At 37.2% G+C, this 21,658-nt stretch overlaps 10 protein-coding genes across 11 annotated transcripts; 7 read left to right on the top strand and 3 right to left on the bottom strand.

The window, feature by feature from the left end:
* Window positions 1–411: 411 nt before the first annotated feature.
* Window positions 412–2,435, top strand: Gasu_57220 (archaeal ATPase). The gene is made up of 2 exons (XM_005703182.1): window positions 412–493; window positions 657–2,435. The coding sequence occupies exons 1-2, from the start codon at window positions 427–429 to the stop codon at window positions 2,354–2,356; spliced, it is 1,767 nt and encodes a 588-aa protein (XP_005703239.1). The 5' UTR covers window positions 412–426; the 3' UTR covers window positions 2,357–2,435.
* A 2,536-nt stretch (window positions 2,436–4,971) lies between these two features.
* On the top strand, window positions 4,972–6,146 carry Gasu_57210 (uncharacterized protein). Its single transcript, XM_005703181.1, has 2 exons — window positions 4,972–5,765; window positions 5,818–6,146. Exons 1-2 carry the CDS (start codon window positions 5,013–5,015, stop codon window positions 6,079–6,081), a joined length of 1,017 nt encoding a protein of 338 aa, XP_005703238.1. The 5' UTR covers window positions 4,972–5,012; the 3' UTR covers window positions 6,082–6,146.
* A 5-nt stretch (window positions 6,147–6,151) lies between these two features.
* Gasu_57200 (peptidase family protein) lies at window positions 6,152–7,586 on the top strand. The gene is made up of 2 exons (XM_005703180.1): window positions 6,152–7,201; window positions 7,253–7,586. Exons 1-2 carry the CDS (start codon window positions 6,155–6,157, stop codon window positions 7,550–7,552), a joined length of 1,347 nt encoding a protein of 448 aa, XP_005703237.1. The 5' UTR covers window positions 6,152–6,154; the 3' UTR covers window positions 7,553–7,586.
* A 235-nt stretch (window positions 7,587–7,821) lies between these two features.
* On the top strand, window positions 7,822–8,766 carry Gasu_57190 (putative acetate transporter). Its single transcript, XM_005703179.1, has 2 exons — window positions 7,822–8,024; window positions 8,083–8,766. Exons 1-2 carry the CDS (start codon window positions 7,838–7,840, stop codon window positions 8,703–8,705), a joined length of 810 nt encoding a protein of 269 aa, XP_005703236.1. The 5' UTR covers window positions 7,822–7,837; the 3' UTR covers window positions 8,706–8,766.
* Window positions 8,767–8,768: 2 nt separating this feature from the next.
* Window positions 8,769–11,461, bottom strand: Gasu_57180 (AMP deaminase). The gene is made up of 10 exons (XM_005703178.1): window positions 11,414–11,461; window positions 11,223–11,363; window positions 10,974–11,177; window positions 10,707–10,925; window positions 10,317–10,658; window positions 10,154–10,266; window positions 9,922–10,104; window positions 9,699–9,865; window positions 9,473–9,626; window positions 8,769–9,414 (listed from the first exon to the last, which is right to left on the bottom strand). The coding sequence occupies exons 1-10, from the start codon at window positions 11,456–11,458 to the stop codon at window positions 8,802–8,804; spliced, it is 2,181 nt and encodes a 726-aa protein (XP_005703235.1). The 5' UTR covers window positions 11,459–11,461; the 3' UTR covers window positions 8,769–8,801.
* Window positions 11,462–11,471: 10 nt separating this feature from the next.
* Window positions 11,472–12,366, top strand: Gasu_57170 (uncharacterized protein). The gene has a single exon (XM_005703177.1). The coding sequence runs from the start codon at window positions 11,516–11,518 to the stop codon at window positions 12,317–12,319; it is 804 nt and encodes a 267-aa protein (XP_005703234.1). The 5' UTR covers window positions 11,472–11,515; the 3' UTR covers window positions 12,320–12,366.
* Window positions 12,367–12,371: 5 nt separating this feature from the next.
* Gasu_57160 (mitotic spindle assembly checkpoint protein MAD1) lies at window positions 12,372–15,146 on the top strand. The gene is made up of 12 exons (XM_005703176.1): window positions 12,372–12,535; window positions 12,609–12,679; window positions 12,724–12,867; window positions 12,932–13,078; window positions 13,126–13,275; window positions 13,323–13,577; window positions 13,627–13,827; window positions 13,881–13,939; window positions 13,996–14,296; window positions 14,351–14,931; window positions 14,986–15,067; window positions 15,108–15,146. Exons 1-12 carry the CDS (start codon window positions 12,373–12,375, stop codon window positions 15,111–15,113), a joined length of 2,160 nt encoding a protein of 719 aa, XP_005703233.1. The 5' UTR covers window position 12,372; the 3' UTR covers window positions 15,114–15,146.
* A 4-nt stretch (window positions 15,147–15,150) lies between these two features.
* On the bottom strand, window positions 15,151–15,811 carry Gasu_57150 (NADH dehydrogenase). Its single transcript, XM_005703175.1, has 2 exons — window positions 15,459–15,811; window positions 15,151–15,408 (listed from the first exon to the last, which is right to left on the bottom strand). Exons 1-2 carry the CDS (start codon window positions 15,765–15,767, stop codon window positions 15,265–15,267), a joined length of 453 nt encoding a protein of 150 aa, XP_005703232.1. The 5' UTR covers window positions 15,768–15,811; the 3' UTR covers window positions 15,151–15,264.
* Window positions 15,812–15,921: 110 nt separating this feature from the next.
* Gasu_57140 (uncharacterized protein) lies at window positions 15,922–16,606 on the top strand. Its single transcript, XM_005703174.1, has 3 exons — window positions 15,922–16,403; window positions 16,453–16,515; window positions 16,551–16,606. The coding sequence occupies exons 1-3, from the start codon at window positions 15,966–15,968 to the stop codon at window positions 16,560–16,562; spliced, it is 513 nt and encodes a 170-aa protein (XP_005703231.1). The 5' UTR covers window positions 15,922–15,965; the 3' UTR covers window positions 16,563–16,606.
* Window positions 16,607–16,620: 14 nt separating this feature from the next.
* On the bottom strand, window positions 16,621–21,061 carry Gasu_57130 (mutS family DNA mismatch repair protein MSH4). Of its 2 annotated transcripts, XM_005703172.1 has the most exons (11): window positions 20,760–21,061; window positions 20,628–20,715; window positions 20,416–20,569; window positions 19,997–20,367; window positions 19,420–19,943; window positions 19,156–19,356; window positions 18,408–19,107; window positions 18,159–18,358; window positions 17,384–18,112; window positions 16,978–17,335; window positions 16,621–16,920 (listed from the first exon to the last, which is right to left on the bottom strand). In XM_005703172.1, exons 1-11 carry the CDS (start codon window positions 21,044–21,046, stop codon window positions 16,720–16,722), a joined length of 3,813 nt encoding a protein of 1,270 aa, XP_005703229.1. In that variant the 5' UTR covers window positions 21,047–21,061; the 3' UTR covers window positions 16,621–16,719. The 2 variants fall into 2 exon arrangements, with proteins under 2 accessions (XP_005703229.1, XP_005703230.1); XM_005703173.1 differs by lacking the exon at window positions 16,621–16,920 and having other exon boundaries at window positions 16,931–17,335.
* Between the last annotated feature and the right edge of the window lie 597 nt (window positions 21,062–21,658).

Raw genomic sequence — 21,658 nt, 5'->3', positions numbered from 1 at the left:
TGTTCTGATACGCAGTAGGCTGAATTTGCATCTGTTGAAACACGAACCAGCACGCTGTTCATTGCCACACTTGAACTTCAAGTGAACTCGACTTTGAGGTAACTTCTTTAAGGAAGATGTTCTGAAATAACAGTAAATATGAATAACATGACCCAAAGTATTATAGCTCACAAAAGAGCTTAAGGTTTCCTCTTTGTTATTTTAAACTTATTTTTCAATACTACTTATCCTTAGATAATGAAGAGTCTGTTTCAAGCCATCTAAAAGCAACAATTCCCAACTTTTCATACTTGAGAAGACGATGGTTGAGTGTAATGTTTCAAACCGATACAACCCATATGTAGTAAACCGTGAAAGGGATGTTTTTCGAGTGACAGAAGAACTGTATGATCTTCGTAACAGTCGAAAGCAACTCAGGGGTTTAACATGTCCCCCATCTTTTTGGCTCTCGCAAAACTACGTTTTGTTAAACCTATTTGGAGTTGGTTCGAAGGTTTGTCGAGACTTTCCTGTCGACTTTTGCTTCGGACCTTTCGAGCAGACTCTTTTTGGAGAAGCTGAAAGAGGCTTCGTTGCTTTATGTAGATCAAAGGGAGTTGGAGCCCACACTTGAGTGGGCTTTGTACTTTTTATTGTACCGATCAGCTTGTAATTAGATGGGTCTACAGTTTATGAAGCCTACAGATACATTCCTCCTTGTTCAAAGTTTCTAATTCCAGAGCGACGGAATACTTTGGGCATTCCTTCTGATCAATATCTTCTGATAGCTTTTGATGAAGTTGGTGTCCTAGACGAAAGTCTCGACGAGTTTCATTTCAAGAGAACCCACGACGGTAGAGTTCTACCATACAACGACTTTTTCGGTATTATTCGTGAGTTGTGCGAAGAACCCGACTTGTTTTTTATTGTTGTTGGGAAAAGCAAGGGTTTAAGTATTAAAAATTACGTGGCTTCAGTCTCAAGAGTTCAGTTAGTATTTATTCCTCTTTCGCCGCATGAGAAACATAGTATCGTGGAACATTTGGAGAAAAGTTCTTCCTTTTTATTCACTAGGAGCCCAAAGGTTTCAGAAATTCTTTGTCACGAAGACTTCTCAACTAGTGAACTTGCAGAATTGTTGTTGGAATTGACTGGTGGTGTTCCTGGTTTACTTGTTCGAGCAATCAGTTACCTTTTGCTGTATAAATCATCCAACAACAATTTCTTATTATCTAAGGAAACCTTCTTGATCATAATGAATGGTTTTTTAGTAACAAATTATTGTGTTGCTCCATTCTTACCTCGTCTGATAAGTCTCAGTGAGCAGCGTAAGCGCTTGTTAAGAATGCTTACGTTATTATCTTTGTATCGTATTCGATTTGATTTTGATGAAACTGTGCAAATAAGCTCAAATTCTGATGTGTTTTTGTTTGATCTAGTTACAGATATGTGTCTCTATCGTCGATTGGTTATAGAACCAGACCGCAACGAACGCTATGAAGTATTGATTCCCAAGTTACTGATTGAATATATTGACCAAGGCTTAAAGGATGATCGTTTAGAATGGTTACTTTTACAGACTCTCAAGTCTCAATTTATGGAATTCTTTTATGAGTCGAAATGTCGAATTTTGGAAGGTCTTATTGCTACACTGTTTTATTTACATTTTTCTCGGCGTCCTACAAACAGTTCAATGTTTTCTACTCTTGGTCAATTGTCTCGTGTTTGGAATGAAATGAATTTACAATTTTCTTCCGAATCTGCTGCTTATTATATGAAATCTATACATTATACCAGAGCTGTATCAGGAACAGAGAGAATGACATTTGGAAGCAATGATGAATGGGAAAGGATAGTGGAAGAAATGTTAGAATTTGAAAAGATATATATTCCATTTCATTCAACTTTTCATAGTCCAGATATATTATTCAAGTTGCATGGAAGAACGAATGAGAAGAATTTGATGATTGTGGGTATTGCTTGTAAAGGCCGATGGAGTCGTAATGGTATTCGATGGAATGAAATTTTGGAAGAAGCTCACAAGTTTTTGAAACCAGTGCATGATCAAGTATTGACTAGTCATCCTACATGGCATTGTATGTTGATTATTATGAGTACTCAGTTAGCAACCAACGTATCTGAGGACTTGAATTATTCTAGTCGTTTTTATTCATCTGGCGATAGTGTTGAAGATTTCGTGATTCCTCACAACTGTGAATTGGTTATTCTTTCTGAAGCTGATGTAGAAAACTTTATTGGCAAAGACATTTTATCGAATTTAAGGAACGCTTTCAAGTCTGTGGATAATCCACATTCGAGAAATATTGGCATTGCAACGTTACAAGAAATAGTTTTATCTCTTTCCAAAAATATTTAGGAATATCTCGTTTTAATATCTGAGAAATTTTCTAAAACAAATAATTTTCAAAAGTTGTTATAAATCAGGGGCTGTTTTATAAGACACTGTCAAAAACTATATCAAACTTGAGCAAATTTATTCTTCTTACTACAGTTGCATGGTTTAGATGACATAAACAACTAGGCTGAACTCTGAATTGAAAGCTCGACTATTTTTCCATTGAAAACAATGAAATAGATTGGATTTTGGGTATCCTTCAAAACTTGACAGCTTATTGCCACACATAATCGTGCTTGTCTTGAATCTTCTTTTACTTGTTGTCAGAGAGGATACTGTGTTACTTTTTTTTCCAACCAGACGAGCTTATTAAAGGGATCCTCATAATTTCAAGTTTGTTACTTTTTAACGATATATACATTTTTACTTGTTGTTCTCAGGTTCTCATCATTAAATGAAGATGTTACTATATATTTATTAAGAAATATTGAGAAATTCACATCGTATTAGCCTTTATCCATTTTAGGAAAAATATTTTCTGCGTACTGAAGCATCTACTATTAAAGCACTAAACAGGTTTTCGAATCTATTCGTAGAACAAACTACAAACTTTGGACCGATGCAACATTTGTAGTCGTTGTGATATAGTATATATACTATGGAAGAACATTTTAAAACTGACTTTTACGCTGTTCTCAATTCAATTATAACAACATTTTAGAGGACGGATAACAATAACAGTAATAATGGATCTGTCTACAAAAAAAATATGGAAACAATCCTCCAGACAGTACAGAATATTTAAAAACCTTTTGGTATTTCAAAAAGTTTTTATGGCCAAGCACAGTATATAATTCCCATCCAATAAGGTTTGTTGTCATTTCATCTTTTATTATCCGAGTACATCATACTAGTCTTGACATTTCAAACAAACTTTATAAAGATTTTCTTCGACTATCAGATATTGCCTATGCAAATATTAACATTGTGGGAACTTGGTCATCAACTAGAGAAATCGTTGAAAGAAGGAAATATTGTGTCATTTGTGTCTAGGACTTTTTTAAGAAAAAGATAACATTCTTTCACTCATAATCAAAAGGCACAACATTCTTTGTTGCATGAAACACTTCCAGTCTGTCGACAATTTTTTTGGACCACCATGTAGAGATGCTTTCTACCTTGTTCTGAGACATTTCTATGCTTGAAAGTCTTTCTGTGAGATGGAGACCTAAAGTATGTACTGTGTTCTCTACGCTGCTTTTTACTAGTATCTTAAAGATTCCTCTTCATTGCAGAGAAATATACTTTGGTCGTTGGAACTGAGTCTATTCTGGACATCGCTAGCCACTTTGGTTTTTATCATATATATATATATATATATATATATGAAGAGAATACAGACACTTTCAAGTTGGATTATCCAAAGCTTGTTTTAAAATATCTTGAACGTTCCTGTCGTGGTGTTCCTATAACTCGTTTTATTCATTATCATTGATTTTCCAAATTGACATGATTTACAATTCGAAGTGCTCTTCGATTCCAAGTCGAGAGAAATAAACATATTTAAAAAAACTATATTTCTGAAAGTGTAAACAACATGCAAGCAGAAGCAAGTATTCCAAAGTTTGTCTCTTCCTATGATTCTGCTGGAATATTCTTATTCAATGAAGGTAGTATTTTTATTCCTCAGTCACAGCAATCGAGAAAACCTGACTTGATACTTTGTGTATCTAAAAACGTTACAAAGACTAGTGTGTCATCATCTTTTTTGAGGAAATGACAGACTCTTTGCATCAACTTTCAAAGAGACCATCTGCTTATCTCGTAGGAATCTCAAAGTGTTTAACAGGCTAAGAGAATGGATTGTTCAGAGATATTCGAGCATAAGCAGAAAAGTTTTTGTTTCTAATATCACAACAAGTTGACTTGGAAAGTTAAGAATTTCTTTGTCGTTCATTGTGAGTACGGAAATATACCAATCAAGTTTTAAGAGAGAGTTTAGAGATAATGAGCATTTATTATGAGGATAATGTTGGACAAATTCTTTGAAGAACATTTGCTTTTCAATCTGCACGTATCTCTACCTTTTCATTGTCAATTGATTGTATGCTCGACCACTATTTTGAAACTATCCCTTGGATTGAATACATATGAATTATTCGAAAGGTCTTTGCAAAGAATACGAGCGCTTCTTGAGTTCTTCATTTACATACTTGTGACAGCAAACTTTCGAAGATTCAACAAAATTTTTCCGTAGCAGAAGAAAGAATTTATTCTTCCAAGGATTGATACGAGAAGTGGAGATTTTCATTTGGTTAGTTTAAAGACTCGTCGTATTATTGTGTGTGAAAATACTCGAGCCTACTATGCTCAGTGCTACTCTACAGAATATCTTGACCATCTTAAGAAACGCTTTCAAAGAAACTCAACTATCATAACAGCTCTCCCATAAAAGAGTCGAAGAGAAGAGGAAATAAAAGACCCTTTTCTTTTTGGATAAAAGTTGTAAAATAGAATAATAAAGAGTTGAAAACCTTTTCTTGTATCATTTGGAATGATTCGATATTCGTAATATATATATATATTAGGAAGCCTAGTTGACTATATGGAATGAAATAGAATGATATACTTTTTCTGATTGAGAAAGTGGATTAACCGTTTTTTTTTTATACAGAAAATGGATCCGATGGATTTGGACAAGTCTTCTTCTCTTTCTCCTCCAAAGACAAGTGTTTCATTCTGGACAGTTCCTATGCAGTCGAAACAACAACAACAGTTGGAAAAGAGTCAACCAAACAACCCATACTCGAAAGAAGAAACTCAAACTTTGGATGCCATACTTCATTCCAAAGCACTTGCGAAAAGGTTACAAAATCTTCGTGTAGGCTCAGGATACCATCGAAAGAATTTATACCAAAAGAGACTGAAACGAACTCTTCCTTGGACTTGGTTATCTGACTTGAAGGGTCCTCCTTTATCTCGTCCAGAAACAAACCCTCAAGGATTGGAAAATTCTAGCAACCAAGAAAGACAGACTTTGGATATTCCATCAAAGCATTTGGATTCTAGTTTTATTGAAAAGAGACAAGAGGAAAGTCATCGACTGCAGAAACATTTATATATGCCCTATGTTATTGCTGGATACTTGCAGTTGATATTCAATATGGTTATCGTTGCTATCGTACTCTTATCACTTTTGTCTATTGCTTGGAGTATTCGAAACGATATCGTTGGAAAAGTTATGGAACAAACAATTGAAGCTCAAGCCATCGTTAGACGTTGTTATAATGACTATGTCGACAACAAGTGCAATGAAACTCAATCTATTCCTCTCCTTCGCCAACAGTGTCATACTTGGTACGTTTGTATGACTAGAGACCCCAAATCGATCGGTTCAAAAACCAAATTATATGCAGAGACACTATCAGAAGTAAGTTGTTTTTCATTCTCTTTGAATAGCCATCCCATTTGTGGTGACTTAGGTTCTCAACTCTTTTGTGGAGCCCATTTCATATCGAACTCTATCCTTTATTTTGGTTTTGCTTTTAGGGTTTACATTGGTTAGTAACTTAGCTTTTCACTTTGCCAAAAAGAAATCTCCACATCCATTTGAATATAAGCAAGTTGATCAGAAATATTTTAGCCATCCAAAGCAAGTTTCGAAATATTCACAACAACAACAACAACAAGAAGAAGAAGAAAGAGACGATGCTCATTGGGCTGCTATTCATTGGAAAAATGAGTAATGGAGACTATTCTAATACGCTAGTGCAACCGAACCAAAGTTTTACGTTGAATGGTTTTCAATGTAATAATTATATGTTTCAAGTTCCTTTAGATTATTCCAATCAACTAAAAGGCACTATTCCACTATTTGTTAGAGTCGTGTCCTTGGAAACCGTCACTCCTGGAACAACTAGAAATACTTGTTCCAAAGTAGTTTGTTATTTACAAGGAGGTCCTGGTATGGAAAGTCCAAGACCTGATTCTTCAACACACTTTCTGAGACCACTTCTCGATTATTTCGATACCATCGTATTATTGGAACAAAGAGGAACGGGTCTTTCGTTTCCTATCCATTGGCAAGTATTAGAAACTTATTCTTCCGATGTAAAGGAACAAGCAAAGTTTCTCGCTTGTTTTCGTGCCGATTCTATTGTAAGAGATGCAGAATATTGTCGTAAACTCTTGTATGGAGACTCTACTTGGTCTATATTGGGACAGTCCTTTGGAGGATTCTGTGCAGTTACTTACTTATCTCTTTTTCCCCACTCTTTACACTCTTGTTATATAACTGCAGGATTGCCTCCTATTTTTCCTGGATTTCAAGGTATTGCCGTATATCAAGCTTTGTTTCAAAGGCTTATTCAACAAAATGAAAAATATTATCTTCACTTTCCAAAAGATATTCCATTGGTAAGAAATATAGTACAATATCTCGATCAACATGCTCCAGTCAAGTTATCTTCTGGTTCCATACTTACACCGAGAGGTTTACAAACATTGGGACATCGAACTTTGGGTTTCTCTGGTGGTTTTGGTAGTCTACACTGTTTGTTAGAAAAAGCTTTTACACAAGATCATAAAGGCAATTCTATTCTATCGGAATATTTTTTGGCTACTGTAGATCATTTGTTTTCTACTTGGGAGACCAATCCACTTTATGCAGTTCTTCATGAAAGTATTTATTGGAATGGTAATAATAGTGGTCAAGATGAGGAGAATGAAGATGATGATCATCCTATTTGGGCAGCTGAACAAGTTATTCGTAGTTTACCATGTTTCGATGCCATGCATTGTTTACAATATACCCAAAAGCCTATCTATTTTACAGGTGAAATGATATTCCCATTTATGTTTGAACAAGTAAGTAAAAGAAAAGAGAGTAAATAGAATATATATGAAATGTTTCTCTAGTTTGCTTGTTTACGACCTTATGCAAAAGTTGTGGATCAGTTGGCCAGAAAGAAAAATTGGTCTTCCTTGTATAACAAAGAGCAACTACAAAACAATCAAATTGCAACTGCAGCTGCTATCTTTTATAATGATGTTTATGTCGATTATCACAAAAGTATAGAAACAGCCAAACAGATTGCTCATTGTAGTATTTGGGTAACCAATGAATACTTGCATGGTGCCTTGAGAGAGGATACGAAACGAGTCGTTGGAATGTTGCAAAAGTTGTTGTTTCATCGTTCTTCTTGTTTGGAATTGTAATAAATAGTATTTGTTGACAAAGAATCTTGAAATGTTCCCTCTCTCTCTCTCTCTCTCTCTCTCTATATATATATATATATATATATATATATATAGAATTTGAAACTAGCCCTCTCTCTGTGCTTTGCTGTCATCCAATGGACACATTGAATCCAAGGGCTATCCAAGCAGCAGAGTCTCAATGTCTCATGGACAAATGAGAAGAGAACGAAGGAGAAGAAAGGTGGAGAAGAACGAGATAAATCTTTCACAAGGTTTTTCTGGAGAGAATTGTTGTTACTCGAAATGCAAACGGAAGCACAGTTAGCGGATAGCACTCTTGCCAGTATAAGAAAGAGGAATACTGCCGATGAAGAAGAAGGAGAAGAAGTCAGAAAGGAGACAACCTATGGACTAGGTGCTTCTTATATGGATAACGCAACTTCAAATGGACATGGAAGCAATCTATTGCAACATCACAACTTACCACCAGGTATATTGTTGCCAAAGTATTCTTCGTACCATACTGAAAAGAGAGTTTTGGTCCTTAGCTATGAGACATTTCCGCAATGTTGCTGGGAAACCTGCTATATTAGCACTATCTGCTTTTTCAACAGGGGCTTGTTTCCTTGGTATTGTGAATGTAGGGCTCATCTCCTCCGAGTTACTTTTTACTGTGGCACCTCCAGCATTCTTTTATAGTGGATTTTGTCAAATTGTTGCTGGAATATTGGCCTTTGTCAACAATGACAACTTTACTGGAGTAGCAGCTTCCTCTTATGGTGCATTCTATTTGGCTTTTGGTGCTTATATGGTGTTTTATACTCAAGGCTTTTTTGGTCCCATTTCAGTTGTTCAGTTGGAACATGGTCTAGGTGCTATGATATTTGGTTATATTATATTTAATACTTATATCTATATTGCGTCTTTTATGTTAACTTTGGGTCTCATGATCATGTTTTTCTTTGTGGAAATGTCTTTGATTCTTTCCATGGCTTCTTTATATGGAAAGATAAGTACTGTGCCAGGTGGTGTGTTTAGTATTCTGTTATCGGCAGCAGGTTGGTACAATGCGGCATCTTTCCTATTTGAAGATATGTTTGGAAGACCTATTCTATTCAATCCTTTGATGACCGATGTTTATATGTGGTTCAAACGTCGTAGATCAGCATAATCGTTAGAGAGAATATAATACATACATATATATATATATCGAATAGAAGCTGATTATTTGTTTCGATGAATAATTGATTTTATGTGTTTTTGGTTATTATGTTGTCCATCTCATTTGCCAATTGGGTAACACATGAATATGGGTTGGCACTTGACGACGAAATATCAATGCCAGTTCTTCCATCAAAGTTTCAAAGCGATAACGAAGACGAATATTGGGTACTCCTGTCTTTTGAATATCATTTCCTGCAGCACCTGGTCTATACCAATGCTTTCCAATCCACTGTTCTTTGACACAAGCTTCAAATCCACTTTGCAATACAGAGTTGCGAGCTAATTCTGCTAAATCAGTATTGGAAAATTTCCATACTTGTGCTGCTACTGAGTATTCTTCCATCAAAGGTTCTTTGGTAAAATGAAACTGTAAAGGGTCATCAGAAGATATGGAAACATTCAATCCACGAGCAAAGTATATAGGCAACGGATTACGGAAATACTCCATAAATAACAAATTGTTACTCAAAGGAGACATTGCCAAACCAATTTGGCAAAGATAATATAAATATTGTAAAGGAGGACTCTTTCTCAATTTGATGCCATGATTGATGCCATCTGCTAATAAGAAACAAACTGCCAAATGTTCCATATCACCTGCTTCACCTGCATGAGGACGATAACAAAAGGTAGAAAATCCTCGAGCTTCACGTAATCTATCACACAACACTTATAAGTACATCGATATCATGGCGAGTATGGATCGACACTCACTTATTCAAGACATACAAATTGGCATAAATGTAATAAGAATAATAGGAATAAGGAGGATTCACATCAAATGTCCACTGAACAGGAGGTCCTATGCGACTCCAATTCAAACGTGGCTGTACGACACTTTCATCATCGACAGAGTCAAATCCAACGACTAGAAAGAAATCAATCTCAATATAAAAACGATGCTTTCTTCACTTGCCTTGTTGTAATAAGCGGTGTAAACTGGGATGAGAACTAGGATCGATGGTGACTTGAATCAAAGGAGTAAATATATTCTCCAACATTTCTTGAAAATGATGTAAAATACGATTCTCTTTGTATAAATTGAATAACCGAGGAATTTGTATCAACCAACGAACATTATCACTATATATCTTGTTCTTCTCAAACCTTGATAAAAAAAACAATAAACCATAAAAAGCAATCATTCTCTCATTCACACTTACCAATGAGCTAATCGATCCCATTCGTCATACGATTTGCCATAAATGGATATTCGATATTCCGCATTTTGATACTTATTCTCTTTCAAGTCTTCCAACACTTCGCGAGTAATCTCAGCCAAGTATTTGCCTTGAATATAATTATCCGTTTTCAAAAATATTTCTCGTAGCCTTGAATGACCAAACCTTGAAGATAATGAGACAGCTATCTAAGAATCTTACAAAAACAACTTACGGAGAATATTTGAGATTGAATCGATCAAAACGATGAAAAGTAGAATTATCCGCATGAACATCCAAAGTATCTACCGACAGATCATACGCTGTCAAATGTAGAGAATCAAAAACCTAAATATTGGGTCTGAGAACAGAATAAAAGAGAGTCATGAAGTGAATACCTCTCTCAATGTAAGAGGGGGCTTGGAAGGATCTTCTCGATTGGTAAGAACAGGTTCATCAGGATTCTTCTTCAATTTAGACTTGATAAACCTCAACAGATGTTTTTGGTTCATACAACTTGAATGATGAACATGAGTATCCACTTTTCTCACATTGTAAAAGTCTCGATGAGGAACTGTCATCTTTTCCAATTGCTCCTTGTCCGAATTGAGTATTCGATGCATTTGGTCTTTGGTGGATAGAAACATAAGACGCTTGTAACAAAAAGAACGACAATCTGGATCATTTACAATAGTCATCAAACGTTGTAAATCTGTTCCAAATTGTTCAAAAGATGGTACCTAAAGATAGTGATGATAACAATAATGAACAATAGAAAATCCAATCACAACAACAACAACAACAATATTCACAGACTTACTTGATATAGACATTTTTCGCAAAGATAAATCTTCTGCATTGGCAAATATATGTAAGATTCCTCTCTTCCAAGAAAAACAATGAGAAGAAGCTGGAGGAATATCTTTCGTAAAAGGATCATATGGCGGTGGAACAAAATTAGTATACTCAGTAACTTTACAAGGCTTCGGATGTTGCCACTCAGGATTCTGTTGAATGGTTATTAGAGTGTAAAGAAAAGCCAAGTCCATAATTACCAAAGGTTTCCGAATATATTGTTCTCTTAAACGAATGGCTTCCGTTAGCAACTGACAAGCTTGCTGCTCTATTTCTGAAAGTTCTTCTTCAACACCTCCTGAAACTACTAAGCGCTGAAAACTTTTTTCAATTTCTTCTCTCTTGTCACTGAACAACCGAAAATTGGCAGCAGCTTCTTGCAAACTTGCATATTTGAAATTGGCCTTCCTAATTGTGAGAAATAATGAAAGATATTTAACAAGTCTTACGTCGGCTACTTCCTCGTCCGTTCGATCTGTAAGAGGTGTCACGTCTAAAGAGTCCACATCTTGAGTCGGGTCCTTTGCCGAGTCGCTATCATCCCAGTCTTGAAAAGATGACTTATTGGGAGAATTAGGTGCTTTACTACTCTATACATATGCCCATATATGTAAGTGTCTACTCAAGTTGGCTTACTTACGATTCTTGGAATACTAATAAAAGAAGAATGATTTCGTCCTGCCATTTAAGAATATCAATAATTCACGAAATCCTTTGGAAAAAGAAAGGAAGAACGAATATCATGCGATGGCTTTCTCATCGGCTGCTTCGTCGTTTGGTATACAACAACACAACTTCTCTTTTGAGAATTGGATATTCTAATGAGTGGATTTCAAACTTTCAAAAGGCGGACAGTTGGAGTTATACTTCTTTTTCATGGTTAAAAACTCGTGGACAAAGTGGTTATCGTTTGGGTGGTGCACGCTTTTCCACTCAGTCCAAGTTATCCGAAGAAGAAACAGTTTTGTTTAAACATCGAGAAGTATTCCTGTATCGTTTTGCTAACCTCATACCATTGGGACAGTTGGCTTTTTCTATTTATGCTGGTTATTTGTTTTTTGGTCCGCACTATATTCACGGAATTCCTTCTTCTGATCAAACGATTGGTGTGAGTTTGGTAGTGTACTCTGTATTTATGGGTATTTGTATGACGTTTGTGGTGGCCACTCGATGGTTAACCAAAGGTAGGGTTATCGAAATACGAGAGTTGAAGAAACAAGGAATGTTGCGGTTCTATCAACATCGTTATTTGGGTTTGGGTAGACCGCATCATGTCCAAGTCAAAGTAGGCAACATCCGAGTTGGCAACGTGGAAAGACTTCTACGATTTGGTGCTTTAGCGAATAAAAGTACTCCTGGATGGTTACACTTGTTATGGAAACAACCTTTAGGTACGTTTCCTTTACAAGTTATAACCACCTCTGGAAAGATGGAAAAGTTGGTGATGCCCATTGGTGAATATGATTACTTGAAAGCTAACCAGTTGGCTAATTTGTTGGTTTCTGGTGATATGTTGTCCATGTTTCAAGAACGCAACAATGGATAATCGTATTGAATAAAGATTTTAAAGTTGCGCTCTTTTAGGAATGAAAGAAAAAAATGCCAAGGCGCGCTTTGAAAGCCAATCTTCTTTTGGGCTTGATGAATGAAGAAACTTGTTCCGAAAATATTTTAGAGTCTTTGTATCAACAGTTGAAAACTTTGCAGTATCCAGCAGTACGTGAGGCACTACGGGCTACACCACGTGGAAAGAATGTAACAAGTACTACAGTAGAATCAGGCAAGTAGAAATAGAAAAAAAAATTCGAAAACACACAAATAACACGTAGAGTAAGGACAAGATGTCGCACAGTTACAAGCTATAGCTATTGCGCTGAAGAATGAACTCGTACGCACCAGCGAACAAGTGAGTGTCATTTCTAGTAACTTTGGAAACTCAACTTGGGAAAGATGGAACATTGGAAACAACTGTATGAACAACGCGAAGAGGAACATAGAGAAGGGAAACTACAGTGGGAACAACAATGCACCCAACTCACTGAACAGTGTCAAGATGCTAAAGCTAGATATGAAGAGTCGGAATGGAGACATCAGGTGAGAATGAAGGAGTGGTCCTTTGTGTGCTGTTGGTTTGAGTGATTTTTAATGACGCATATAGGAAACCCAGAGAGAATGGGAGGAATGGAAAGATAAAGCAATACAAGAAATCGAATATTGGAAGCAAAGAGCGGAGAAGTCAACTTTAGATTTGGCGCAATTGAGAAAGACGTTGGATGAAGTCCAAGCAAATAAAAGACGCGTTGAAGTAAGCACAAGACTTTGTGATGCTTTCGCTTTTCAATTGTCACGAAGGATACTTGGAAACGTGAAGTGGGAAGTCTGCAACAACAAATATCTAAACTACAAGAAGAAAAAGAACAGCTTAGTACCCAAGTAGAAACTTTAGGAAATAGATGGAAATTGACTATAGAAGAATTGGAGGAGGAACGTCTTTGGAATAAGGCGAGTATACAAAGTTATATTTTGGACGTTGAACTGACCAGAGATAGGAGTTGACAACTCAATTGGAACAGGCAAACGAGAGATGCAGACAATATTGTCATAGTACGACAACAACAGTGTCACCCAGTATGCAAGAAAAAATAGACCAACAGAATACAAACTATTCACAAAGGTCTCCAACAACGGTTGGGTTGGAGCAAACAAACAAGTTGCTGCAGAGAGAATTGAATGATACCAGGAAACAAATGGAAACCTTGAAATGGGAACTTACAGAAGCAGAAGAAGCTAAAAATTCGTTGGAGGTTTGTTTCTATTATTTGTGTGTAAAGTTTTTTTAAAAGCAAGGTAAAGGTACTTCGAGAACAAAGCAACGAGTTGTTGCACTTGGTATATGCGATGACAGGAGTAAGAGATGTGGAAGAGGCGATGAAACGTTTGAAGGAGTTGTCATATACTAGAAATGCTCAACAAGATGTGGAAAATGAAAGGGAAACTGCCATAAGGAGTCAAATGGAAGAAACCATTGCTGCTTTGCGTGATGAATTGCAACAAGTAAATTTTGCATTTTACATTGGCATGAGCATTGAGAATAACTTTGTATGTAGAACAAGCACCGTCATAGAGAGCTTGAAAAACAGTGTGAGCGTCAGATTCTTATTAGAAGGTAGAAGTATATTTTGTGCAGTTGATGGTGGTTTAACCTGTTTTGGACTATTATAGGTTATTAGAAAATGAAAGGGATGGGTTGAAAAATATTCTCAACGAATGGGATGCAAACATGGTCAATGATCAAGATGGAGACAACCAACTTCTTGTTGAGAAGATGAAACTGTTGCAGTCACAATACTCTGAAATGGAAGCAACTTTGAAACGATGGGAGATTGAATTATCAGAAAAAGACCGATTGCTATCTTCTTTGAAGAGTCAAATAGAAGAATGGAATGAGATCAAGTCTGCAGAGGGCTCGTCACAATCAGTTATTCAGTCACTTCGTATCAACTTGATGTCAAGTAGAAGAACGGTAAACATTGTTATACGAAAATGACATCACAAGTATACTGATAGGTTTTTATAGAAAATGGAACTGCAACAACAAAAGGAGGAGTTGGAACAGCAGCTGAATATGTTGACTCAAAAATATGAACAACTATTATCGACAGTTGAAGAATATAAGAATAAAATTGATAACCTGCAGCAAGTTGTTGATGCTCAGAAGCGCCAGCAGGAGTCTCGTGAAGATTATGAGACACAAATAAAGTTATTACAAGAAGCAGTACAATCCTTGGAGAAGCACATAGGAAGTGGATACTTTAATCCAACATATACCAAAGTAGTGCATTTAAAAGGAGGTCCTCCTATGGTCATCAATGAGAGATATTTGGGAGAGTCTAACAAGCATCCGAGATGGATGCAACAACAAGATTCCGATTCCTTCATTTCTACAAAGGAGCAAATATCACCAAGGGATGAACAGTCCTCATGCACAACTTGGAATGCATTGTCTTTACCGGCAGAGAAGTGGAGAGAAAAAGCTTTTGATGCTGAAAAGAGGGCACAGAGAACGAGACAAGTTGCCAAGGCAAAGATTAATGAGTTTCGTGAAACGTGTTATCATTTATTTGGTTGGAAAATTAATGTCGTTGGTGCTCAATATCGGTAAGTTGTTTGTTGGATGATGGTGATTATCATTATGATATTCTCGTTGTGTAGGCTATCATCGATGTATGCCGAAAGTAGTAATAACGAGACGCTTTGTTTTGGTAGAAATGAACTTGGAGGTATCAGTTACACAGTGAGTGCTAAAAAGAATAATACTGACATAGTATTATTAGGAGTAGAACTACTGGAAACCGAGTATTGTTATACCATAAGAAACGAAATCGAACAATACTGTGCAAGATGGAATTCCATTCCGGCTTTATTGGCAGCCATCACTTTAGAAAACTTTCAAAAAACTACTGCTTTTCAACAACAAGCTTAGGTATAGGCTTATGGAAGTCCTTGTGGACCAACTCCAGGCACTAAAGGTTTCACATAAGGAGCATACTTCCTCGTTTTGTACACATTTTCACCGGGTTGATAACCAGGAACATCCTTCATAAGTTCCTCCTCTTGACGAAGACGTCGTCGATTCTAACAAGAATAAAAGACTGAGTTGTATCTCGTGCGCAATTATTACTTACTTGCTTCACAGTTTGTCGATCCTCTTCAGCTTGTAGAAACGGTGTGATAGCCAAACGAACTTGATACTTTTCCTGATTGAGTCGTCTTCTGCGCTGAGCTGATCTAGACAGTCCCCAAAAGCCATAGATGGTGATCAACCCAACGCCTATCAACAGTGTGGACCCGGAAGGCCCGACTTTTGGTAAGTTTCTACGCACATCGATAGGTGGATAACCACCAGGAGGAGGTCCATCTTGTATTGCTGCGTGAGGTGGTGGTTTAGGAGGACCTGTAAGACCGGAAGTGGGTCCCCTTCCAAAGTCACTCATGATAACAACAATCAATGCGAATCACTCCACTTCTTCCTAAATGAATGTATCAGTCGACATAATGAAGGTGATATCGAGATATACAATAGTTCTTCCATGTCTCGAGACTTTTGAAAAAAGATGTTGAAGAATATGAAAAAGAATCCACTTGTATCATGATTTTCGAGGAGTTGATCTCTTTGGAATTGATATTGGAAAATGACCACTGCACATCGTCCTACTTGGAACCCTGCTAAAGGTGGAAACGAACAAGGTGGTTTTCGACTCAATGTTCCTTCTGCGAAGGTTTCTGCTCGTGACATGCCAGGTCACTTGCACCTCAAAGAGAGAGGGAAAGGACAAGGTGCTCCTGAAGACTTGGAAGGAAGAGACTTGAAAAGAGAGTTGGAGGAAAAGGAACAACAACATAGGAAGAAAACCAAAATAGAAGAGTTGAAAGAATATGCGGATGAAGATGTGGATGCCGACGTTTGGTTGGACGAAGATACGGATGAACAAGAAGAAGGTGGACAAGTAGAGAACGGGGAAGAAGAAGAAGAAGAAGACAGTAATGACGAAGAAGAAGACGAACTGTTAAAAGAGTTGGAAAGAATTAAGAGAGAACGTGAAGAAGAGCGAAGACGAAAGGAAGAAGAGGTAAGAATGAAAGTGTCAGAAAGGCCATTTTCTGAACCCTTGTTGATAGGAAAGAGCGAAACAAGAGAGTTTGGAGTTGGAAAGAGCTATGAGGGGCAATCCTCTTTTAAATGTAGGAGAAAACAAACCCTCGTTTAAGGTGAAGAGGAGATGGGATGACGATGTTGTCTTTCGAAAGCAAAACGACGACCCAGTTGTGGAAAGAGAGCCAGGGTTTATTAATGATACTGTCCGCAACGAATTTCATCGCAAGTTTCTGGAAAGATATATAAAATAAAACAAAGTGCAATGCCAGTAGCCTTCATTGGCAAGAAGGCTACCGGAGATGGACGAGGAAGGCACCTGCATACTTGTTGGTGTCTTTGAGAACTTCAAATGAGTAATGACGAGACAACAAAAAATGTTCCACTGCAGGATACAGTCGGGCTGGTGTCTTTTTGCCTTTGGTATGATGTCCACTTCCAGTTACGATAATAACATCCTGAAACGATTCATTGCTTCTTCTCGACTCTAGTTCCTACAGGAAAGATAGCATGAGCACATAGTTTGAATGAGAAAGATAAAGCTAGCACACTTGAAATTTTCTTTCCAATATAACTATGGCTTCCTTTACATGAAGACCATGTAAGTCTATTACGAAGTCTGCATTTGAGTTTCTTTCAGTAAAAATGGCGTCAGCTGCTTCTTCATGTAACTGTTTCATTATCTGATTGTATTCGTGTCCTCTTCGGGCATAGTCTGACGCTGCACGTTTATTACCATTAGAAGCTGCACGAGCTGCTTGCATAAACATTTGGTTGCGCAAACTTGCCAACTCCTTTGCCTGCAATCGAGACTTTTCATACAAATCTCCCACTGTGGTTCCAGTTGATACCCAAATATTCTTTGTTGTCCCTTTATCTAGCCGAATTTCCTTGGAAATATCCATCGTACTTGAAAACGTTAATATCTCTTTTTTGTATAAAATGATATACGCCTACCTTTTCTTATTACTTCTTTCCGTCAACTGTTTCGTCGTATGGACTGGCTTTGGAGAACTATCGTCTTTGATGCTCCTTTTGACCAATTCAGAAAAAGTTTCCTTGTATTTCCAATCGTTTGCGTTTAAACAGTGAGCAATGTTCGTCTCCTCCACATTGGGGAACAAAGTTGCGAGCTTCCGTAAACGAAGTTTAAATACCAGCGAGCGAGAATCAGAAACCACCTTTCCAAGGTCAACTGAAGGCTTCTCCATTTGATTCTCCGAAACACTTTGCAGTGAAGGGAAATTTTGTGACCACTCTTGAAGTGCTTTCGAGTAACCCTCTGTGTCAAGCTCCAGATTATCACCAGGGACATTATTATTTTTTATAGCTTCTGAGTTCACCAACGATTCCAGGACGGTTCTTGCAAGGTCTTTGTCTTCATTACATGCTTCGTAAATGGAAAGAATGTCTTCAGAATCTAGAAACGGAAACTGTTGAAGCAGAGGCTGTAATTGTAGTTGCTCTTTCTCTGTCAGAAACAACTCGTCAAACCTTTCTTGAAAAGTCTCCTTATTTTCTTTCACTTCCGAATAATTCTTTTTCGTTTCTTTTCCGTTTGATGTAGTTTTCGACTGACTTTGTTGCACCGGTGCCAATAAGCGATATAATGCTTCTGTATCACCTTGATCAATGACATTTGCCAAGTCTTGTTCCATACTCTCACCCATGTTCTCCTCCCATATACTTTTGTATCTACTTTTATGGGGATGAGTAGACAATGCTCTTTAACTGGGCTAGTTTCTGTCTCAACCTTTCCTTTTCTAGTCCTGCGTTTTTCAAGACTATGAGTTTTTGGAGCAGAGAAAATTCTTTCTTGCATTGTTCCTCCTGTGCTGAGGAATCTTTGGTTAAACACCGGCTAATTTGTTGTGTAAAATTGTCGACAAGTTGCTCTGCCAAGGAGATGACGTTGGATGGAAATCCTGCCTCCTATATAAGAAATCGTTGAGTCATTTTCATGAAGAGTAAACTGAGATACCTTTGCAGTAGCGATCCCATAGTTTTTTTCCTTGATAAAGCCGCGTGTGAGAACGTGAGCGTTTTGGCTTCCAGAGTTGTCGGAATCGTCCTTAGTAAAGGAAGAAGTCAAATAGAAACTCTTTGCGCAAGCGTATAAATCTTCAAATAGCGACATTTCTTGAAAGTGTGTGGAAAACAGGCAATATGCAACTGGAGATGCGACGAGTTGTTCTGCTACTGCAAATGCGATGGAGAATCCTTCCATGGGACTTGTTGCTCTTGCAAGTTCGTCAAACACTACAAGTATTATAGGCTTATTTTGTCTAGCTTCTCGTAGCTGATATTTAGCTTCCATTTCTTCAAGACAACATAGAACGGAAGCAGTTTCTCGCATTTCTTTTGAAAAGGACGAACAGTTCTCCTCAGCAGAGTCGTTTGTGGTTGTACGAACAATAATTCTGTTGATCAAGCAGACAGATGCAAAGTCGGCAGGTACAAAACACCCTGCATGAGCAAGAACGCATATAGAAGCCACAGCTTTCATAAATGTTGTTTTCCCGGACATATTAGAACCAGATATGAGATAAAAAGAGGAAGCAGCGCTTAGAAAGGTGTCATGGGGTACATAGTTTTTGATTTGTTTCTCTAAAAGCGGATGTCGACCATTTTTGATAGCAATGGGACCCTTTGTAGAGATTTTAGGGAGAACTAGTCTTTCACTATCTGCGAGTTAATAATAATTGCTGATTTGTCGAATAGATTCCAACCTTTTGGAGACATAGGATGCAAATGATGCTAAACAGTCCAGAATTCCAATAGCATCGCAAAGGCAGTGAAGAGAAACCATGTTTTCGGCATTCCAGATTTCGTTGAGGAGCATTTGAAGCTCTTGATTCGTTATTCGAATAATATCATTCAATGTTTCTCTGCAACGGATATTGAGTCCATTGAGTGTTCTTGTAGTAAAACTGTTCCAAATTTGATAAGTTTAAGGCATATAGGACAGAAATGTTGAGCTTTTCTTTACATACCGAAATATATTTGCGTTTTGTGCAAGTCTTAAAAGTTCCTCTTCAATGTCTGGTAATTGACTGCTTATCAACTTAATATGATAACCTCTCGATTGCGAATAAGCCAATGAAGCCCTTTCAAACCCGGGAATATTCTGAAGACTTTGGAAATAGTGATGAATCTGGTCAATGGTTTCAGAAAGAATTTTCCTGGACAAGTCTAAAAGCTCGTTGCGACCTGAGCGAACAGCATAAGCACCTTCAAGTCTTATCTTATCTCCAGTTCTGTTTGATGGAGATTCACTATCAATAACTTGAGTAACCAAGTTGAACATGTTGGATAGAGATGGATTTCGGAGACTTGTTGAAATAGAGGCAATCAATGGACTTCGACCTCGACACACTGCATCCAGAATAGCATGGACTTGGCCAAGTGCTTTTGTCAATAGCAAGAAATTTCTTATTAATTTTATATCTACAGTTTGAATTTCTGATTCCAAGAGGCCAGGACGTTTTCTTCTGTCGACATCGTCTCTTTTTTGGACCTATGCAAAATGATGATCAAGTAAAGACTGAAGTATGTTCAAGTTAGAACAACCTGAATTATTTGACTTAGAATTCCTTCCAAATCCGGGAACTGAACTAGACTCGTTTGTATTTGAAAGAATAAACTTTCATTTTGTGTAAGTTCTTTCAAAGCTTCTTGTCTGGTTGTAATAGTTGCATAATCACAAGGCGGCTCCAAAAGACTTTTTCGGAGATACCTTGTTCCAATTCTTGTTTTGCAAAAATTTAAGTTTCTCAAAACAGTACTATGTTGAGGATTAGGAATTCCACAAACTTTAGCATTGCAAGAAACAATTTCCAGACTCTGCAGCGTTTCATAATCCATAAGAAGAGTGTCCTCATTGTCCTTAAATTTCAATCTTAGAGTTCCTCGAGCAAAGGTACAACATTGGACGTTTTCCACTAAGAATAAAGTGAAGCTATGTAGCTAAAAGAATGTGTCTCGCATACCATATTTGATCAAAGCCGAGCATGCTGCCAGAGCTAAGTATCTTGGAACCTGTCTGCCAATTAAGTCCTGCAGATTATCCTTTTCAACAGTGAGTTTTTCGCAATATAGCATTCCTTGAGTATCATTAAAGTATTTTCTATCTAGAGTTGTCATCTTTACAAACAAGATTAACTTTCCATTTGCTGAAACAACTTGAATTTTTTTCTCTTACTGGAACATTGGCTATTATAGGATTGAGGAGAAGTGCATTGTGCATGCTTTTTCCAGTACTCGTAGAAGATATGAGAATCTCGACAGGGCTACGGATCATTTGTTAGAGAAATGCAAAAGAAAAGGGACCTACTTTAACACACATAATGTAGATAATGTGGTCCAGTAAGTGTTATTATCTACAAATTGTCGAAGCTCTACTTCGAACGACTTTAAATTGTAAGCAGCTATTCCCACTTCTTTAGACTTATTCTCTATGAGTGACACGATGTAAACAAATTCATCGTTGCTTTCGTTATTGGCTCCTGTTTTTGTATCGGTTCTACTTCTCCTCTGATATGGAAGAGAATGTTCCTCTTGAAGGAAGTAGTCTTCATCGTCTTGAAAAGGTTCATATCTTCGCTTTCCTGGAACAACCATTTATGAAAGGGAAAGTGAAAAAGGACTGCAGATCCAAAATAAACGCGATCCTCTTCTTGGGCGCCATTTGATTTGCATTTTTTTTCAAACAACGAAAGCGAGGATATTAGCAAAAAGTCATTTTTTTCCCCCGCTTCATCATTGGATACTAAATTCAATGGCTAGTTAGTTTCAAACTGTATGAAGCAAATGGAATGCGATCTGTTTTGTAAAGAATACACTAGCTTGAAATAAGACTTGGTGGGAATTTTCTCGCAAAGATAATATATAAAACTTCTTGCTAGTGGAGAAAAAGAATTTTCTCGCAGTTCAATAACAAAAATTGGGAAATGAATATTGATGAAGGGATCGATTTCATTGCAAGAAAGCAATTGGGCCGAGATCTATCAAAACTCTTACACTTCAATCAAAAATACCAACAGAATTGAGTGATAAAATAAACAAAGTCATATCATAAACTGAGCATGATATAGAAGTAGGGAAACAAAGGAAGGAAGCTTGGCAAGCAAGGATTGCAATGATGTTATTCAAGAGTTCCAAGACTTGATATCTAGTATAAAAAGTTGTGAGACAAAATTAGAAGAAACACTGTTCATAGAAGCGCTCAGACTG

The sequence above is a fragment of the Galdieria sulphuraria genome (genome assembly GCF_000341285.1).
Source record: "Galdieria sulphuraria unplaced genomic scaffold scaf_60, whole genome shotgun sequence".
NCBI classification, from domain to species: Eukaryota; Rhodophyta; class Bangiophyceae; order Galdieriales; family Galdieriaceae; genus Galdieria; species Galdieria sulphuraria.
Note: the sequence above shows the minus strand (reverse complement) of the source record. Positions and strands in the feature narration are given on the sequence as shown.

Bases quoted from the DNA above. Each gene is read 5' to 3' on its own strand.
- Gasu_57190 (XM_005703179.1), top strand. From the start codon at position 7,838: ATGCAAACGGAAGCACAGTTAGCGGATAGCACTCTTGCCAGTATAAGA. The intron at 8,025-8,082 runs GTATATTGTTGC...TTTGGTCCTTAG, and splicing joins ACATCACAACTTACCACCAG to CTATGAGACATTTCCGCAAT.
- Gasu_57200 (XM_005703180.1), top strand. From the start codon at position 6,155: ATGTTTCAAGTTCCTTTAGATTATTCCAATCAACTAAAAGGCACTATT. The intron at 7,202-7,252 runs GTAAGTAAAAGA...ATGTTTCTCTAG, and splicing joins TCCCATTTATGTTTGAACAA to TTTGCTTGTTTACGACCTTA.
- Gasu_57130 (XM_005703172.1), bottom strand. From the start codon at position 21,046: ATGGTTGTTCCAGGAAAGCGAAGATATGAACCTTTTCAAGACGATGAA. The intron at 20,716-20,759 runs GTAGGTCCCTTT...AATGATCCGTAG, and splicing joins TCTACATTATGTGTGTTAAA to CCCTGTCGAGATTCTCATAT. The intron at 20,368-20,415 runs GTATGCGAGACA...CTTTATTCTTAG, and splicing joins CTCGGCTTTGATCAAATATG to TGGAAAACGTCCAATGTTGT.
- Gasu_57140 (XM_005703174.1), top strand. From the start codon at position 15,966: ATGACCACTGCACATCGTCCTACTTGGAACCCTGCTAAAGGTGGAAAC. The intron at 16,404-16,452 runs GTAAGAATGAAA...CCTTGTTGATAG, and splicing joins GAAGACGAAAGGAAGAAGAG to GAAAGAGCGAAACAAGAGAG.
- Gasu_57210 (XM_005703181.1), top strand. From the start codon at position 5,013: ATGGATCCGATGGATTTGGACAAGTCTTCTTCTCTTTCTCCTCCAAAG. The intron at 5,766-5,817 runs GTAAGTTGTTTT...GTGGTGACTTAG, and splicing joins ATGCAGAGACACTATCAGAA to GTTCTCAACTCTTTTGTGGA.
- Gasu_57170 (XM_005703177.1), top strand. From the start codon at position 11,516: ATGCGATGGCTTTCTCATCGGCTGCTTCGTCGTTTGGTATACAACAAC.
- Gasu_57160 (XM_005703176.1), top strand. From the start codon at position 12,373: ATGCCAAGGCGCGCTTTGAAAGCCAATCTTCTTTTGGGCTTGATGAAT. The intron at 13,079-13,125 runs GTAAGCACAAGA...ATTGTCACGAAG, and splicing joins CAAATAAAAGACGCGTTGAA to GATACTTGGAAACGTGAAGT. The intron at 13,276-13,322 runs GCGAGTATACAA...GACCAGAGATAG, and splicing joins AGGAACGTCTTTGGAATAAG to GAGTTGACAACTCAATTGGA.
- Gasu_57220 (XM_005703182.1), top strand. From the start codon at position 427: ATGTCCCCCATCTTTTTGGCTCTCGCAAAACTACGTTTTGTTAAACCT. The intron at 494-656 runs GTTTGTCGAGAC...GCTTGTAATTAG, and splicing joins TATTTGGAGTTGGTTCGAAG to ATGGGTCTACAGTTTATGAA.
- Gasu_57150 (XM_005703175.1), bottom strand. From the start codon at position 15,767: ATGAGTGACTTTGGAAGGGGACCCACTTCCGGTCTTACAGGTCCTCCT. The intron at 15,409-15,458 runs GTAAGTAATAAT...TATTCTTGTTAG, and splicing joins ATCGACAAACTGTGAAGCAA to AATCGACGACGTCTTCGTCA.
- Gasu_57180 (XM_005703178.1), bottom strand. From the start codon at position 11,458: ATGGCAGGACGAAATCATTCTTCTTTTATTAGTATTCCAAGAATC. The intron at 9,866-9,921 runs GTAAGTGTGAAT...TTTTTTATCAAG, and splicing joins TGGGATCGATTAGCTCATTG to GTTTGAGAAGAACAAGATAT. The intron at 9,627-9,698 runs GTTTACACCGCT...ATTTCTTTCTAG, and splicing joins CGATCCTAGTTCTCATCCCA to TCGTTGGATTTGACTCTGTC.